This window comes from Anopheles ziemanni, chromosome 2, assembly GCF_943734765.1.
Source record: "Anopheles ziemanni chromosome 2, idAnoZiCoDA_A2_x.2, whole genome shotgun sequence".
Taxonomy (NCBI): domain Eukaryota; kingdom Metazoa; phylum Arthropoda; class Insecta; order Diptera; family Culicidae; genus Anopheles; species Anopheles ziemanni.
Genome location: NC_080705.1, coordinates 81,123,898 through 81,140,063, shown reverse-complemented (window position 1 = coordinate 81,140,063; position 16,166 = coordinate 81,123,898). Strand labels below are relative to the sequence as shown.

Genomic DNA, 16,166 nt, shown 5'->3' with positions numbered 1-16,166 from the left:
AGAGTTTATAAACAAAACATCTGTCAAATTTTTGTTGTCTTGTGAAACTCGATCCAAACAGTTGGTAATCTGGGCTGTTTCAGTCGTAGTTTTTTCCAATCGAAATAAGCCATTTGTCTGGAAAAGAAATTGAAACAAATCGCACTCCAAGTGATAGTGAATAGGCTAAACGATAGCAGCAGCAGGATGTCGATGAGACCGGATGATCATCGTAGGAAGTGGGACCGGAAGGAGTATGAACGGTTGGCGCACGAGCGAATCCTGGCGAAGGATAAAGGCCCCGAAGATGAAGGTACGTTGGTTACAGGTGGTCTTGAGTGCTAGAATAGGGTATTAACCGCCGCTGTTTGGTTCCAGAACCCGTTACCAAGGAGCTGCTCAAGCAGCGCGAGTACAAAGTGGACCTGGACAGCAAGCTGGGCAAGAGCATGGTCATCAACAAGAGTACCCCCTCGTCGCAGTCCGGCGGCTACTACTGCAATGTTTGCGACTGTGTCGTTAAGGACTCGATCAATTTCCTGGACCACATCAACGGGAAGAAGCATCAGCGAAATCTGGGCATGTCGATGAAGGTCGAACGTAGCTCCCTGGACCAGGTGAAGGAACGGTTCAAAATTAACAAGAAAAAAACCGAGGAGAAGAAAAAAGACTATGAGTTGGAGTCGCGCGTCCGGGAAGCCAAGGAGGAAGAAGATCGCTACCGCGAGTACAAACGCGAGAAGAGGAAAGAACGCAAGCGAAAGGCGGATGATGACGATCTCGACCTGGACGCTGGTGGTTCGGAAATGGCCGCAATTATGGGCTTTGCTGGGTTTGGTGGGTCGAAGAAAAATTGAAACCATTCCGTCCAAGCCCAGACCGCCCTGGGCCCTGGGTATGGGATGTCGCTCAGGAAGGTTAACACCATGCACCTTATCTACTGGCATCCTGAAAGCCTGCAAGCTAGAAACTGCTCAGGCCCTTCCGGGTGCGGTCGTTACCGGTTTCGAAGCATGGTTCCAGCTCACCGATACTAATATATTACCGTACACACTCTTACGACTTAAAACGGTCGAAGTAAACAGACGTGCTTCATTGAAAGAGCAAACATACTGATATATTAAACCTCTCAAGTTCAATCAGCCATTGTCCAGACCTTCCGTATTCGCGGATAAACGTAAAATACAAACCTCGATCCTTCTGTATTTGCCGAACTGCAGTTGATGGAATGTACATTGGAATAAATTATATTTAAACCAACCCCCCAATATCATTTTTGCACATGACTTCAAATCTGTTCACGAAATTAATCAAGGCTGTCTTCAGTAAGTGCACATCTTTATTTCTTTAGCATTTTAGTTCAATAATAGCAGAATGGCAGGCCCGTTACATTCTGTGATGTATAGTTCATCTGAGTAGGCCTCCAAAAACTGTAATACAAAACTCTAATTCGTGTAAAAAAAAACAATCAACAGTCGTTATTGGTTCGCATATTAGCAACGTGTAAATACATTATCGCTTTTGAATGTTGTTGAAAAACTATTATTCCCTGGCAGAGTTTATCGTAAGCGCTTTTCTGTTTGTTTGGAAGAACACCGTCTGTTTGCCAAGCATAGTTTATGCTTTACGTACTATCGTTTGCTGTTTAGTTGGACATCTTGAGCGAATCAGTTGGCGTTGGCGGGTTATGTTTAATGTGTGTCCGAAATTGATGTTTACCTTTTAGCTTAAAAATACATTTTTTAAATAAGTTTAGCACGAACTAATCGGTATTGTTGAACGATACAGCGTGTTTTGCATCATCACCGTGCTAAAGATGTTCGTTTTTAGTACGGAGTTGTGCGATTTGAGAAGTTGAGATTTATGACACGCCGATAATAGCATGAGACGAATATGATCGGCTTTCTAATGTGATTTTTAAATGTTATTATTATCGATATTATTTGACGATGAAAACACGATTGTGTGACGTCACGCTCTTTCCAAATGATTAACGATAGCATACAGTATAATTTACTGATAAATTATTAATGATTCATACTCGACATTTAATTTTGAAGCCTATTTCTTAACGCATTGTGTAATTGGTCAATAGGCAAACCATTGATTATCTTTACTTTCTGGTGAATTACCATTCAGCCTTAAGCCTTGCTGTTTTCCATCTCCGCTTGAAGGAACTGGGCGGAAAATGGTTGCTTGGTAATCGGTGTCAGTTGGACCTCCTGCATCGGAGCTTCGACCGCGTCCGGTTCCGGCGCTTCGCCCAGCAAGCGAGCGAGGTTGCTATCCTTCCAGCGTCCACTGTTACCGTTAATGGTGCGATCTTCGCACACACACAGGAACAGCGTGTCCACAACCATCTGCAGGGAGAACATTTTTATTATGATTATGCACACTTTGGCGCCTGGGAATACGCCTAACTCTACGTACCTCGTACAGCGAGAGGATAATGTGAGCAATGAAGAACGCAAACACGGTGATAATAATCACCGGAGCCATGTAGAAGTGCAAGTCCGGATTGTCGCGCAGCAGGAGGATGCTTACCAGCCCGCAGAGCGCCGCCACGGCCAGTTTACCGAGGAACAGTACAAAATCGCCAATTCCGTTGATGGTGGCGACCTGTAGCGCGTTCGTCACGAGTGCATTCCAAGCCTGGCCAGAAGGGAATACGAACAAAATGGTGCAAAACACGAGCGAAGAAATAAAACCCTCTATTGAACGAGTCACTTACAATCTTAGCAGCGGGACAGAAATTTACACCCTCAATAGCAATGACCGTGTACGCGTTGTGGTTGAGGTAGCGAATGAACTTTTCCAGCAACCAGAAACTACAAATACAGCACCGCAGACAGCAACTGGCACACTCCGAACCTTCCTGTTGGTGGCGTTTCAATCTGTGATTGAGGATGAACCAAAGCGGTGAACAAATCTTCAAAATGTAAAAAGCAAAACACGACCAGAAAGGGAACTTACTTGGCATAAAGATAGGTTAAGATAAGGCGTGGAATCTTGAAAATCGTAATAATTAGCGATCCCTTCGCCACCGAACCCAGATGATACTTGACCAGCTTGGCAATGGAATGCAGAACGGGCGAATCGGTCGGTTTGCGGAAGTACCAGAATGCTACGGCACCGGCGATTGCCAGCTGCTGGCAGGCGAAGATGAACTCGCTGGTCCAGATGAGCCCAATGATGTAGATCCACAGCATGTGGCGTAGGATGTTGGCGTTGTGGTACTCTACTAGCTTAAAGGCTGAAGGTAAAAACAAAACAACGCGTCATAGTAAGCGTGGTGTCATAGAACGGAAATAAGCCTACTTACATTTGAAGCTAGTGTCGTTCTGTCCCGCCAGCTCAGGCCGTAGTTTCGTGTCGTTCGCAAGTGAGGCACTTTCCTCGAGCTGCGTCAATGGGAGCAGTGGCTTCACGCCGGGATAGTTTGCGGTGGCCATACATATCACAACCGTCACCCAAAAGGCGAGAAAAACGGACAGTGCAAGGAACGCTAGCAATGGTGGCCCGGAGAGTCCCGGCAGCTGCAACATACACTTGCCCGCCTCCTCGAACAGGGCCGCCAGACCGGTAAGCTTTTCGCGCAGATAGTAAACGATGACGAGCAGGATAATCATGATGCAGGTTGCTGCGATTGCGAGCACGTAGATGGTCGTTTCATTGCGCACCAGCTCCTCCAGGTAGGACAACTGCTGGTCCGTATCGAGCGTGTGCTTTGTCTTGTAGTAGCTCCACCAGAGCACTCCGGTGATACCGATACTGGCCACCACGACGATGATGCAGATTAGCCAGGACACGATCGTTGCCAGCCAGTGTAGCAGGGCAATCATGACGATCGAAAATACCAAGCTTAGTGCACAGACTAGCACGATCGTTGGCCAGGCCTTGTACAGATCGCTAAACACTTGCTGTGTGGCCTCCCAGGAATTGATCAGAGCGTACATTTTCTTCACCTGCTGCAGTGGGGCGTTGACACCGGTCGGAATGCAGCGATGCAGAACCGGGGCCGACTGGTACACCGGAAACGGCGGGCAGGGGCCATTGAAGTCGAAATACTTCGGAGCGTTCGAGTCCTGCGTCTGGAGGATGCTCATGTTGAAATCATACCGGCAGTACTTGGTGTTCCGCTCGTCATAGTAGCGGTACAACTCGGCTGCACTGACGATCTCACGCGTGGGACATTCTTTGACGCAAATTTTAAGAGTATGCCGAAGTTCCTTTACGTCCAGGAAGAACAGATACGGCTTATCTTCCGTGTTCATGCCGGACAGGGGAAAGTTGGAGTACTTGTCGTTGCTACGGACACCGCAAGTATTTCCAAACGAGTCATACCCATTGATGATGCGAAGCGGGTTTCCATAAATAAAGGAGAATATTGCGATCACGATCTAAAATAAATAGAAAAAAACAACGCAAGTGGTAACCAAACGTGACGCTGGGTGAGGAAGTGGTGCAGGTTCGATGTGCTTCATTAACTTTGACCTTGGCGCATGCTCTACCCGGGCAGCTAAAATAAGGTAGCTTTAAAGAAAGGCATTACATTACCTCCCCTTACAGGATATGTTGAACAAGGTCAGGGAATAGAAGTCAAAGCCCATCTGTTATGTTGCTGGTTCAAATAAAAGGGTTACGTTTTATTCAGAAGCATGACTAACATAGGGGCGGTGTCGGTGCCACCGGGGGAACACCGCTACACGGTAATTAGCTGCACGCACAATGCCCTTGTGTGTTTGACTTCGGGTCGTTTTGGGATGCGCATGATAACAAAAGATGGTTATCGTAAAAAGATACACCCGCTGTTCAGTTCTTGCAGATAAGATATAGTATAACTTCGAAATCGTTCATTTTCCACGCTGCCTTAGGCTGGTGTCAGTGCTTTACCGCACGATCTTTTGACAGGCGAAAATGTATGGGATTTGACAGCTGCAAGGTTCGCACGATTTCTCCGCACGACAAAATCAAAATCATTTGATTTTATCGGATGGACGCATCCGATTTTATCTGTCAACAAAGTTGGACTTTATAAACTCGGAGTTGTGCCTTTCATCTAAGAAAAATAATAAAATTCATTTAATCGTCTTCGAATTTAAAAAATTACAGAAAAATTGGCGGACCTGTCGTCCGACAAAACATCGTGCGGTAAAGCAATGACACCAGCCTTACTTACCAGTCCAACCCAAAATACGATATAAAGAATGAGCCAAAATATATCCGTATGTCCCCTCACGGCGAGCGGTTGAGCCTGTTGATTGGGTTTACTTTCGAAGCAACCCATTTTGAAAAGTCTTTTTGGTTAAACCACACACACAGTTTCTAACTTGCGGCCCGGCGATATCAAAAGTAGTTTTATGTGTCTCAACTCCAAGATGCTAATTGCACTTCGCTCAAAACATTCCACCGAGATGACGCGATGCGGCGGACTAAAATAAGCGTCGCGGCTGTTTATTGTTGTGTTGTGCGAACACGAATTTGGAAGATTCGAAGACTCCATCGGATTCGGAAGGATTGGTTCCCATTTGATGGACTCGAATCAGTGTTGATTCGCTTGGACTCGATTTGATCAGCCTTCAGAGTTTGCTTGAATTCGTAGTCCAAATAGTCACGATATGAGTCGACGTAGAAGCAATGAATGTATTATGTTCTTCACGCGATTTACCATTGATAAGATAAAACTAAATGAGCCTACATCTACCGAGCGGTAGTGCCAGTTAGAACATCGGCCCATGAGCGTTGGGGCTCTCACCACCTCAACGGTGGGGGTTCGAATCCCAACCGAGACTGAGCCCTCCACTGTATGAGAGAACTGACTATCCACATACACATAGGGTAAAACTCTCGTAAGCCCAACAAGGCATGACCAACAAGGTCGTTACACCAAGAAGAAGAAGATTTTTAACCCCTTCACAGTCCTGCTGTGTTGTTGAGTAAATGACTCGAAAAATTGTCACACTAGTTTGTTACATTTTTGTACAGTTTTTGTTCTAAAGCTGAAGAAAATTTTATATTTTCCTTATGATCAGAAAACATGACTAAAAATTTCCAAACACATAAGAACGAGTGTTCAAAGCAGATGCACTCTAAATTAACGACGCATAATGAAAGTAGAAACAAAACGTGAGACAAAAAACTGTCCGATATAGGCTTAGAGGGCAAAACTGTGAAGGGGTTAGTACTGAATTCAATTACAGAACGACATTATCCGAGGTGTATGTTTGAAATACATGTTTTGAGCCGAGAAGGAATATTGATTCTTTGATGCATACAGCATCATTTATATTACACTTGCCCAAGTTTGAGTTTCTCAAATTGGACCAATCACAGCATTCAATCACCAAGCACGGAAATTCGCCGGCATTCCAAGACCAAGAGAGAATTCGACCAAAATTCTGCCTTGGGTTTCAGGGCTGTCACAGTTGTTCGAAAACTGCTCGACATCTGTGATTCGATCCTGCAGATTTACCGTCAGGGCTGTGCAGGACGATAAAACCAGCTCGACACAGAAAATCTGTCAACATAAGTCGCTTTTTTTTATTTTCATTCGGTATTTGCTCGTCAGACGGTGCTCGTCGATACTCCGTTGTGCAGCCTCGGGCTTTAATATGGTGGTTCATTGCTACGCTGTAGAAACAACAGTTTTCAGTACGGGCGGGGTTAGTGCACTGTAATTGATGAATTGTGAAAGAAGGAGCCGCGTTGCCCCCAGACCGTGCGTTGCAGAAGTGACCTCAAGCAGCCGAAGGGAATGAAGCAATAGAAATTCACTTGGTAGCGAAGCGGAAGAGAAAAAAAAAAGGCAAATGTCAAAGTGAGGCAACCAAAGTATCAAATTTTGTACGATTGGCTTTGCTTTGCGATAGCACACGGACAAGTGCGTCGTTCGACACGCAAGTGATACGCAAAAAGGTTAGATTCTATGCTGAATCTTCCTCCGCTGCATTCATCTGAACGAGGCGCAACTTCTTCCTTCGGAGGCAGCAATCCTCTTTGTTCCCTCGTTACACAGGGCGGGCGGGGTGTGTAACTGTCGTCGTAAAACGCATCAATTGTGAACTCGACTCGGTTAAAAAGCACTGATACGTCCAACCTACGGCCCACAGCAGCTAAGCGCACGTACGGTGCAGCCGGAAGCAACAATGGATAGTGAATCGGAGAAGCAACCCCTCTTGAAGCAATCACAGCAACAGCAACAATCGCAAGATTCAGGATCAGTGCAACGTAAGTATGGGCAGTTCCGGAAGAGCTTACTTAGGCAACAATCTTTTTCCTCGCCAAGGTGCAGATTAGTTGAAGATAGTGTTATCATTTTCTTGTATGAAAGAATATAAAACAACCATACAATTACATCGAGCAAACCGCAAATTCTGAAGGAGTTGTAGTTTTTCGGTACCGCAAAGAGCTGCGGTTATGTGATGAGTCAGCCTTGCCAGTTGTTGTCCCGCTTGCTCTCAAAGGGTAGGAGGGGTACAGCGCACAGGCTTGACAAATGAAAAATGACCGGCTAATTCAGTCGTACTGTTCTCGGGATGCTCGTAGCAATCAGGGTCTTTTGTTTTTATTTTACATTCGCTAGCTTATCAGCGGCAGTCGAGAGATTGTACTGCCTGAACAGTGAAAAGACGTTCTAGGCAAGGTCCTGATGATGTGGTAAGAGCGGCATCTCGCATACTTTGATAGCGGAAAATGAAGCAAACTGTAATGTTCTCTTCCCCAATCAGCCGTTTTGTATGCTCGATGTTTATTTTCCATTCATTGGAATGTGTTTCTGAACCAATTATGACCGGAAGATTAAGTTAATCAGTCCAATATTTTTGGTTTCTCCCAACCGATGTAAATAGGTTTTCAGTTCTTGACCTCTCTTAAGAATCGATAGATATTTTACATAAAGGTAACTTACGATCACTAACCATTTTTTCTCGCTTTACAGCAATTGTCAATGCATCCCCAATTGGACCCGATGAGGTGCCACCGTCGTATCAGCAGGAGCAGCAAAATAGTATTATCGTAACGTGCCGCGTCTGCCAGGCACTGATCGACATCTCCTGGAAAAAGGAACAGCATGTCGTCAAGTGTTTGCAGTGCAACGAAGCAACGGTACGTTGAACCGCACAACCGGTATCCAATCGAAACAGGTCTACCCGATCGCACGAAGCGCGCTGCTTTTGGGGTGTAAAATGGACCGACATCATTTAAGGATTTTGTTTTACTTAAAACGAAGGTATCTTATCCAGAGTTCCGGTAAACTACTTGTTATTCTACCAGAATCTTGTCACGCTGCTCACATGCGTGGCTCTATGAAACTTGATCCGTTTAATCCACCCAGCCGACGTCGACGCGCTCTTGTGTACACTAGCTCAACTCACAGCACACTTTGTGGTGGTAAAAGAACGAGATAGCATTGTTGGGTTGCAACGATTGGGCATGCTTCAGCAAAGCTTGAAAAACGTACCTTACGGGCTGTGGAGTATATTGCTTTCTTAAAGTGAAAGACTTCTAGACCGCCGCCAAACCTTAAAAGTGACAAAACCTTCAAAACACAAAACTGAAATCGAACCACAGTGCAACTCAAAACCTACGTATAGTTACATTCGTAGAATAAGAAACCCTTTGCGACGAACGATATCTATTTGTACACTATTAGTGGTCCGATTATTAACCTATCTTGTTCGCTTACTACCCTACGCTCCTCTCCCCTACGCAGCCTATTCGAAATGCACCTGCTGGAAAGAAGTACGTGCGGTGCCCGTGCAACTGCTTGCTCATCTGCAAGAGCTCGTCTCAGCGGGTTGCCTGCCCGCGGCCCAACTGCAAACGCATCATCAACTTGGCACCGAGCCCGGTAACGCCACCGTTGCTACCAATGCCCGGTATGTGCCGAGTGACGTGCGGCCATTGCCATGATACGTTTTTGGTAAGTAGTAACGAGCTCTTCTCACTGCTTGGTTTTACAATACGCATATTTTACTTTCCCTGCATAGTTCGACACGTTGAAGAACAATCTGGCAAGATGTCCACACTGTCGCAAGGTGTCTTCGGTTGGGGCTGATTTTTGTCGTAAGCGTCGTAATTTACTCTTCCTGGGAGGAATCATCTTTTTGGCGATCGGTATCGGTGTTACATTTGCTACCTACACCTATGTAAGGGTAAGCATTCCTTCACAATGAGTGATCTGCATAATGGTATCGAACGCATTGAACAAACAATAATATTTCTTTTTCCTCTTTTTGCAGGATTACAGTGGAATTTTTGTGGCATACATAAGCTTGTATCTCATCTCGCTACTACTGTTTGCAAAAACCCTCTACTACTGCTCGCTGAAGATTAGTAACATTGATGGGCCCTTTACAAACGTGGCGTCATAAAGAAAATTTCAAACGAAAACACATTCCTAAAACCGCAGACCGAGTTGAGGGGGCGATTATAGATGCAAGGCATGCAAGTGATAACGGTAGACAAACCGATGTGGATCAAGCATGAAAGGATGGAAAGACATTTTCAACGTAAAGTGGAGCAGAAGCGAGAACGAAACAGAAGTACGCAATAGTAAACCGGGGGCGTGGGGCAAAGAAACGAGTATGGAAAATCGAATAGTTCACGTCACACATCCTAGTGAGTAAAAGTAAAAATGCAAACGATTAATCAAAATTATTCAGCCTAGCATATGGCGATCGGTCGATGAAATCTCGTCAACCGTTCTCCTCGGACTGTCAGCACTAAAGTAAAACAATCTAGCAAATTAGGTTCAACGAGGCAAAAAGTGAACAAACTGTACACCGCTTGTTGGGTTTCTTCTACTTCTAAAACGGAGCTTTGTGTATGAATTAAATGCAAATTGTGCTTTATGTTACTGCTTGTGTAATAGGCTATTATCCTGTAATGTGCCGTTTTTTTTACATTTCTACAGTTTTGATTTTTTAAATTATCGCACTTAGTATATCATGTTCTAACAACAATTATTGTATAAAATGAGTTAATACACTAAAGCGGCATATGGAATGCTTCTTTACACTTCGTACCCTATGGAAAACGTATTGTTGACCGGGCAATCCGCCTAACGGACAAGGCAGTAGTAAAGGAGTCAGCATGGTACGCTGGAACGTGCACGAAAAGCGCAGAAGGAGTGAAGCGCAGCATACTAGGTTAAGGATCTCTTTAGATGAAAGAACACTGGCGAGGGAATGCAAAGCCATACTGTGTTTGTTTTTCTTCGTTGCGTTCGGTTCGGAAGCATCATTTATCGCCAAGGGGAAACATCTTTTCACACATATAAATATATACATACACTATAAACGGATATATAAGCATAAATAAAAAGGGTTCCCGAAGGGGATGGGAACAGACATTTTTATCCCATCCCATTCGTGCGACGAAAAAGATTGACCACCTTTTCAGTGCTGCATCTCCACTGGGCAGCCACAAGAATAATATTCGTAACAGTTAGCTAATGTTTTACCACAACAACTAAACTACATACCGCAAACTACATAAATCTTGTCCCAACCGATGTTATTCTTGGGAAACCTTATCTTTCCCCCTTATTGTTCTATACATGATATTATTATTTGTATAACCTAACAACTATGGATAAAGAGTCGTAAAAAGAGGGAGAGGAAAACAATTGGAACATATGCTGGCAAATATGCATAACGAAGGTTACACATCCTTGATTCGTATGGTGGACATCCTTTGTTGGAATAGAGAGTGCTACGTCACGGATGATACACTTAAAACCTAAACCATAGTTAAAATAACGCTTTACCCTTCAGGTCCTTGTAGGCAACGACTTTTGCAGCCAGCGCTGTACCGAAAGGTGTATGTGTAAAGAAATTATGGGGGATACAGTCAAACATAATAAATACAATTTGGATACATCAAACCACGTCATTTTTACTTACCGCAACATAGCGTATTTAAACCGAAAAAACTCGTAACGATAACCTCAAAATGGAGTGAAACACTGATCTTTATTAGAGCCGTTGCGTCAAGGAATCAGAGTAAGGTACCTTCAATTATGTTAAACCTTAATTTTACAATGTTTCCAAATTATACCAGAACCTATCGTCTTGTGTTGCGCTCATGTTCCGGAGAGCTTTCATGCTCTTCGAGTATACTGTTGAGGTAGGACATCACCGTGTAGGTTCCAAACTGTCAGGTATTAATCCCCGGCGGGCCACAGTTGGTCAATTTAGCTTTCACTTCTTCTAGATCTACCGACTTGTCCGTGCATAGCATAGCCAGGAACTGCATGTATTCTTCATAATCTAGCGAGGATTTTCTGTTGATGGGGGAAATAAATAAAACAAATGTGAACAACAGTACCAAGCGAGTTAACATACTACATTGCTCCATATATCATGTTGGCCGGAAAAGGGTTGTTGTGAAGCATGTAATCACGCGATGCACCTTCGGTAGAACCATGACCTTACCTAAACTCGAAAAACGTTAGCCCAGTCTGGGTGAGGGAGAAGTACTTGGATCCAATTAGGTCTGCCTGTTGCATCCAGCAGTCGCTTTGTGAAAGGAGAATGCGTTTCCCATCTCCTTGGAACGAGTTCAGCGTCGGCCGATACTTTGCGAACAGTGCAAACATGGAGGCTAGCGTTGGCACAGGTTTCGGTTTAGTTTGAGCAGTGGACATTGATTTGTTACACACGAAACAATTTGGAATGGGAGAAACACCGAACAATATACTGCCGCTGACGTCACAGTTTGATTTGATGGCAACGAAAGCCGTTGCTAGGTTCGCCCAGGGTACTTTGGTAATATGGTTTTGGTTGTGGTTAGTACAAACCGATGTCCTCAAGAGAAAGTATGAAGATTTGTTTTCCAGAATAGCTACACATCACTCGTTTTTATTTAATATCCTTTTGTTTGGGCATTGAAAAGTATTTTGTATACCAACATCACTTTGCAGAGACTGTTGAAAACGACTTTCTAGAAATATTGTTAACTAATTATTTTATTTCAAAATAATTCAAAATTTTCTTTTTACAGCGGCACGTGAAATCATACACTTTGACCCATTGTTATAAACGGATGTGTTTACCCAAAGCTGCTCTATCATCGCACGGTTCTTCTATACAGTTTTTCTAAAAATTCTAATGAAACTGACTAGTTATGCGATTACATTCTCAAATATATGAATTTACTAAAAATGTACTTTGCGCAACCAGAGATTGGCAGGTCGTGCGCGTGTTTCACAAATAGTTTGGCTGATGAAAGCATGGAACTATGTGTTATAAACGATTTAAATCAAAACCCCTCTTCTTCCATCAATAATCAGAGCAGCTGTCACTAGTAGTGATGGGAAAATCAAATCTAGTGGTGGGAAACCCGAATCCCTGTAGCATTCTTTTTTTTTATCAAAGATGGTCTGGATCTGGAACCATGAATTCCAAATCATGTTGTAAATGTTAGGCGAGAAACTTCTACTCGAATTTTACGTTGAATCGATCAGAAATCTCAATTCATGAAGCCTTCCTGCGTTCGAATCGATTAAACTGAAGTGAATCACATCGCGTCAGAATCGAAACAAATCCAGTCCCAAACGAATCAAATCGAACCCGTTCAATCGGATGTAGTCCGATAGAATTCGTCAAAGCGATCCAGTCTTTGGATCTTCCGAGGATCCTATACCGCCAACACTAGGTGTAGAGAGCGGATAGCAATTTTCTTCCGACCATCGGTCGTGATAATCGTGGTGGCTCGTGGATCCGGCAGTCTTCTACAAAAGTGTTTTCCATGCTAGAAATGCATGCGCCGTGTACCTATATTCAACGAGTGCAACGGGAATGAGAACAAAGTACATGTTGTAGTAGTTTTCCCGCAACGTGCTTTCCGTGTGATACCGCAACCGCACCACCCCACCGCCAGACCAGGTGCTACCGTGAAAGAATTTTCATCAAATGTAAATCGCCCCATAATCGCAAAAGGTACCGTCGAAATTCCGGCTTTCAATTTGAGCACGATTTCGTGCAATTACTAGTGAAGATGGTGTAGAAAAGTTAAGTTACGCTCGAGGAGCGACGTTACGCTTGGTGTGTCGTTCTGCCGAAGAAAAACCACGTTATGGTGTTTAGAACAGCATAAGCATCTGACGTGTTCATGCTGCTGGGACCCGGCGAGGTCGAAATAATCGTCATCGCTCTATGTTGCGTACGATCGCGCCATTTCGGTTTCAGATGCATTAAGCGTCTTCCAGCGTCGAATGTGTTCCCAAAGAAAAAAAAAGATGGAGTACAGGACCACCATTGTGGTGCCAGTGTGAAAAAATGCAATCAATTTTCCGATACAGGTGTTTTAGCTTATACTACTCGATCAACTAAGAAGTATGGTGTCTAGTTGAACTGTATCTTTTTCATTCGTGCGTTCGTTTTTCGGCTCAATTTTCATTTTCCGACCCACGCAAGAACAATCCACCGACTGCTGTCAAATAGTGTGCTTCGTTTTTCCTTTTTGGTTGCCCGGTGGTCGGGAAGATTGAAAGTGACAATGTGCGCAAAAGAGATGGGCAACATTATGGAAAGACCTACGAAGAAAACAGTGCAAAAGTGCATAACTACGCCGGCTTGTCTCGCAAGGCTCAAAGCCGTCTACGATGCGATGGCAGAGAAGCAGGTTTTTGCGCGGTTGGGTTTGTTGTGATCGAAGCGGAAAGTGAAAGCTTCCAGCCACACCACCGTGCCGTGCCTTGCTTGCTCTGATGGACGGGATACCATATTGCGGGACACCATAAAAGGATAAATGTTATTGCTTGCGCCCTGCACACAACATCGCCACCTCCGGAAGCAGTCAGCTGCCCCCCCCATCCCAAGAAGATAAAGCTACGTCACGAATGTTGTCCATCAATTAGATAGCTTGTGAAAATTAGGCAAATGAAGGAAGAATGTTAAACATGAGTTGCCGTCCCGTGATGGTTTGGCCCGTTTTCCTAGTGGAACACGGTCCTGCTTGTGGTGTGCGTTTCCACGGTCCGTGGGATGGTGGTTTGCTTCTATTTGCAGGAACGGAAGCCGATGCTGGCAAATCCGTGTCACTCTATTTTCGATCTCTGGCAGCTGGCGATCTCGGGTCGTTCTCGGCTGGTGCAACTACCACCTCATTGGTGTCTACCCTGTTGTGGGCCGTGCTCGCTCAAACGTTCGTGTGGGTTTCCCGTGCATAGTTGGAACCTATTTTCGTATACCTCCAGCTGGAAAATGCATCCCCTTGTGATGGGGATGGTACTCGGCGGGATGGATTTGGTGCAGAAGAACGATCCAATTGGTGCCTACCACACTTCTAATGTTGGAACATAGTTTTTGTGTCCGAAACACATTGCTTTTAAGTCGCGAACATCGTAAACAAGCTAGCGTGTTTTTAAATCATATTTCGCCTGTGCTTAGTAAATCAGGGTTTTTGCTATGATAATTTTGTTTTGCACCTAACAGCACATCAGATCCTTTAACGCCAAGTCGTACAAAGATCTGGGATTTAAATAAGACAAAATTACACACATGAATCTTCAAACTGTCCGCTCAGGAGCATTCGGGAATGGTTCAAATGAACTAAATGGTTTCTAGTGTTAATTGGGGTGAGAATCTAAATAAGACCAAATATACCATCACGGTCCACTAACAGTGTAGAACATATAAAACAACCTTGTACAAAATTTTAATGGTTTTTCCCGTTTGTATACGGTTCGTGTGCACCCTTACTTGAGCAGAATAAACCACCTTGGTAAAACTTTGCTGATACCTTTATCATTCTTCAAAATATATCTATTTCAAACGATCGATTTTGTTGGTCGGACATTCGACCTGATGTTCCTTGCACACGGTTTTGTTTATTTCATCGGTTAAAACAAGCAAATTGTTGCCATAAGCAGTTACTTAATAAGTGTTAAATGCACCATTTCCACATTATCAATTACTTCACAGCTAGAAGCAAAAGAAGGAGTAAATAGAGGAATAGTTTTCCGCTTCACAAACGCGCCTACTCTGTCACGGTTGGAAAAGTTAGACAAATAATATGCGCACTTCCCGGCTTCGGTGGTAGCTGATCGATCGTTACGTACAACCGGAACCACCTGTTTTTTCTTTTTCAAAATTCACTGGACACGCGAAGTTGACCGCTACGGTACGGGTGCGTGCGGCGTTTTACACTACTTTCGCTATCTGGAGTTTTTTTTTCATGTTTGTGTATTCTGCTCACAAGCTAACCCAGAAGACAGGGTTGTTAGTTACTTTCTCCTCTACTACCAAAGGGGTATTGGTTAAATTTAATTGAAAACCCTAACGAAAATATCCACTGTGGACTGATGTTTAATAATCTTCAGCTTGTTGCACTATTTGTGGGTCAATGCCTCAATTTCTTATTCCTAGCATCAAACCGTCTTGCGTCTTCCATGTCGCTTGGCATGCACTTCCAGAGGTTGGTGGAAAGGGACACTGGAGGCTCGTTTCCCTCACATTATCCTTTGTCCAACGAGTACATTTGCAGTCGGTGTAAAGCATCATTGGCATTGTCGGATGGTTTATACTTCACTTTGTTGATGGTCATGGCACGTTTGCGCCGTCGATGCCACCTGATGGATTATTGGTTTGGTTTTTGGCGATGGTGTTTGCCTTGAGCTCTTTCTCCTTCCTCCCTTACCAGTCCGCTGAAAGCTTGGGTGAGCATGATGATGTCGCTGTTGGCGTGGGTCGTAAAGATACCTCGTTTTGGCCAAAACCAATCGCCCGACTGTTCGTCCTGTCAGCTAACTGGCGAGGGCCCGACCTGATCATACTGTCGTGATCAATGACGGGCTTGTTTGATGGTTCGTGGGTGGATGATCTTGGCGTTTTTATGGTGAACTGTTCTTTTTTTTTTCGCTACCGAGTCGACTTCAAAAGCCATGACCGATAAACGATGCACTAAAGGGAGACCTTCCGCTCTCCCGCTGTACTACAAACATTGCCGCGGCTGCATTGCACATTTATCGATTTACTCGATCGGAGTGACGCTGCAAATTCGGTCACATTGCCATTCAGTTGATTTTGTCAAGTTCATGCGCAAACAAACTGGCCAAAGCACGTGCCCTCCAATCTCTTTTTTTGTGTGCATTTTTCTCTTCGAGGCGATCCTCGAACGTCGGTGGGCTGTTGTGGCTGTGTTGTTGTAGTCCCGTTTGACATCCGTTCGAGAAAACACATTTG

General features: G+C 44.3%; 4 protein-coding genes across 5 annotated transcripts; 2 read left to right on the top strand and 2 right to left on the bottom strand.

Annotated features, from left to right (window-relative positions):
* The first annotated feature begins 61 nt into the window (after nt 1-61).
* LOC131282565 (zinc finger matrin-type protein 2) lies at nt 62-1,257 on the top strand. The gene is made up of 2 exons (XM_058312066.1): nt 62-292; nt 358-1,257. Exons 1-2 carry the CDS (start codon nt 187-189, stop codon nt 834-836), a joined length of 585 nt encoding a protein of 194 aa, XP_058168049.1. The 5' UTR covers nt 62-186; the 3' UTR covers nt 837-1,257.
* Nucleotides 1,258-1,311: 54 nt separating this feature from the next.
* On the bottom strand, nt 1,312-5,342 carry LOC131282563 (choline transporter-like 1). 2 transcript variants are annotated; one of them, XM_058312064.1, is made up of 6 exons: nt 5,159-5,342; nt 3,302-4,379; nt 2,953-3,220; nt 2,711-2,873; nt 2,410-2,631; nt 1,312-2,339 (listed from the first exon to the last, which is right to left on the bottom strand). In XM_058312064.1, exons 1-6 carry the CDS (start codon nt 5,264-5,266, stop codon nt 2,121-2,123), a joined length of 2,058 nt encoding a protein of 685 aa, XP_058168047.1. In that variant the 5' UTR covers nt 5,267-5,342; the 3' UTR covers nt 1,312-2,120. The 2 variants fall into 2 exon arrangements, with proteins under 2 accessions (XP_058168047.1, XP_058168048.1); XM_058312065.1 differs by having other exon boundaries at nt 2,953-3,224; nt 3,330-4,379.
* Nucleotides 5,343-6,547: 1,205 nt separating this feature from the next.
* LOC131288783 (type 1 phosphatidylinositol 4,5-bisphosphate 4-phosphatase) lies at nt 6,548-9,835 on the top strand. Its single transcript, XM_058317996.1, has 5 exons — nt 6,548-7,206; nt 7,916-8,082; nt 8,690-8,899; nt 8,967-9,131; nt 9,219-9,835. Exons 1-5 carry the CDS (start codon nt 7,125-7,127, stop codon nt 9,348-9,350), a joined length of 756 nt encoding a protein of 251 aa, XP_058173979.1. The 5' UTR covers nt 6,548-7,124; the 3' UTR covers nt 9,351-9,835.
* Nucleotides 9,836-11,136: 1,301 nt separating this feature from the next.
* LOC131282160 (uncharacterized) lies at nt 11,137-11,626 on the bottom strand. The gene is made up of 2 exons (XM_058311565.1): nt 11,415-11,626; nt 11,137-11,263 (listed from the first exon to the last, which is right to left on the bottom strand). Exons 1-2 carry the CDS (start codon nt 11,624-11,626, stop codon nt 11,137-11,139), a joined length of 339 nt encoding a protein of 112 aa, XP_058167548.1.
* Between the last annotated feature and the right edge of the window lie 4,540 nt (nt 11,627-16,166).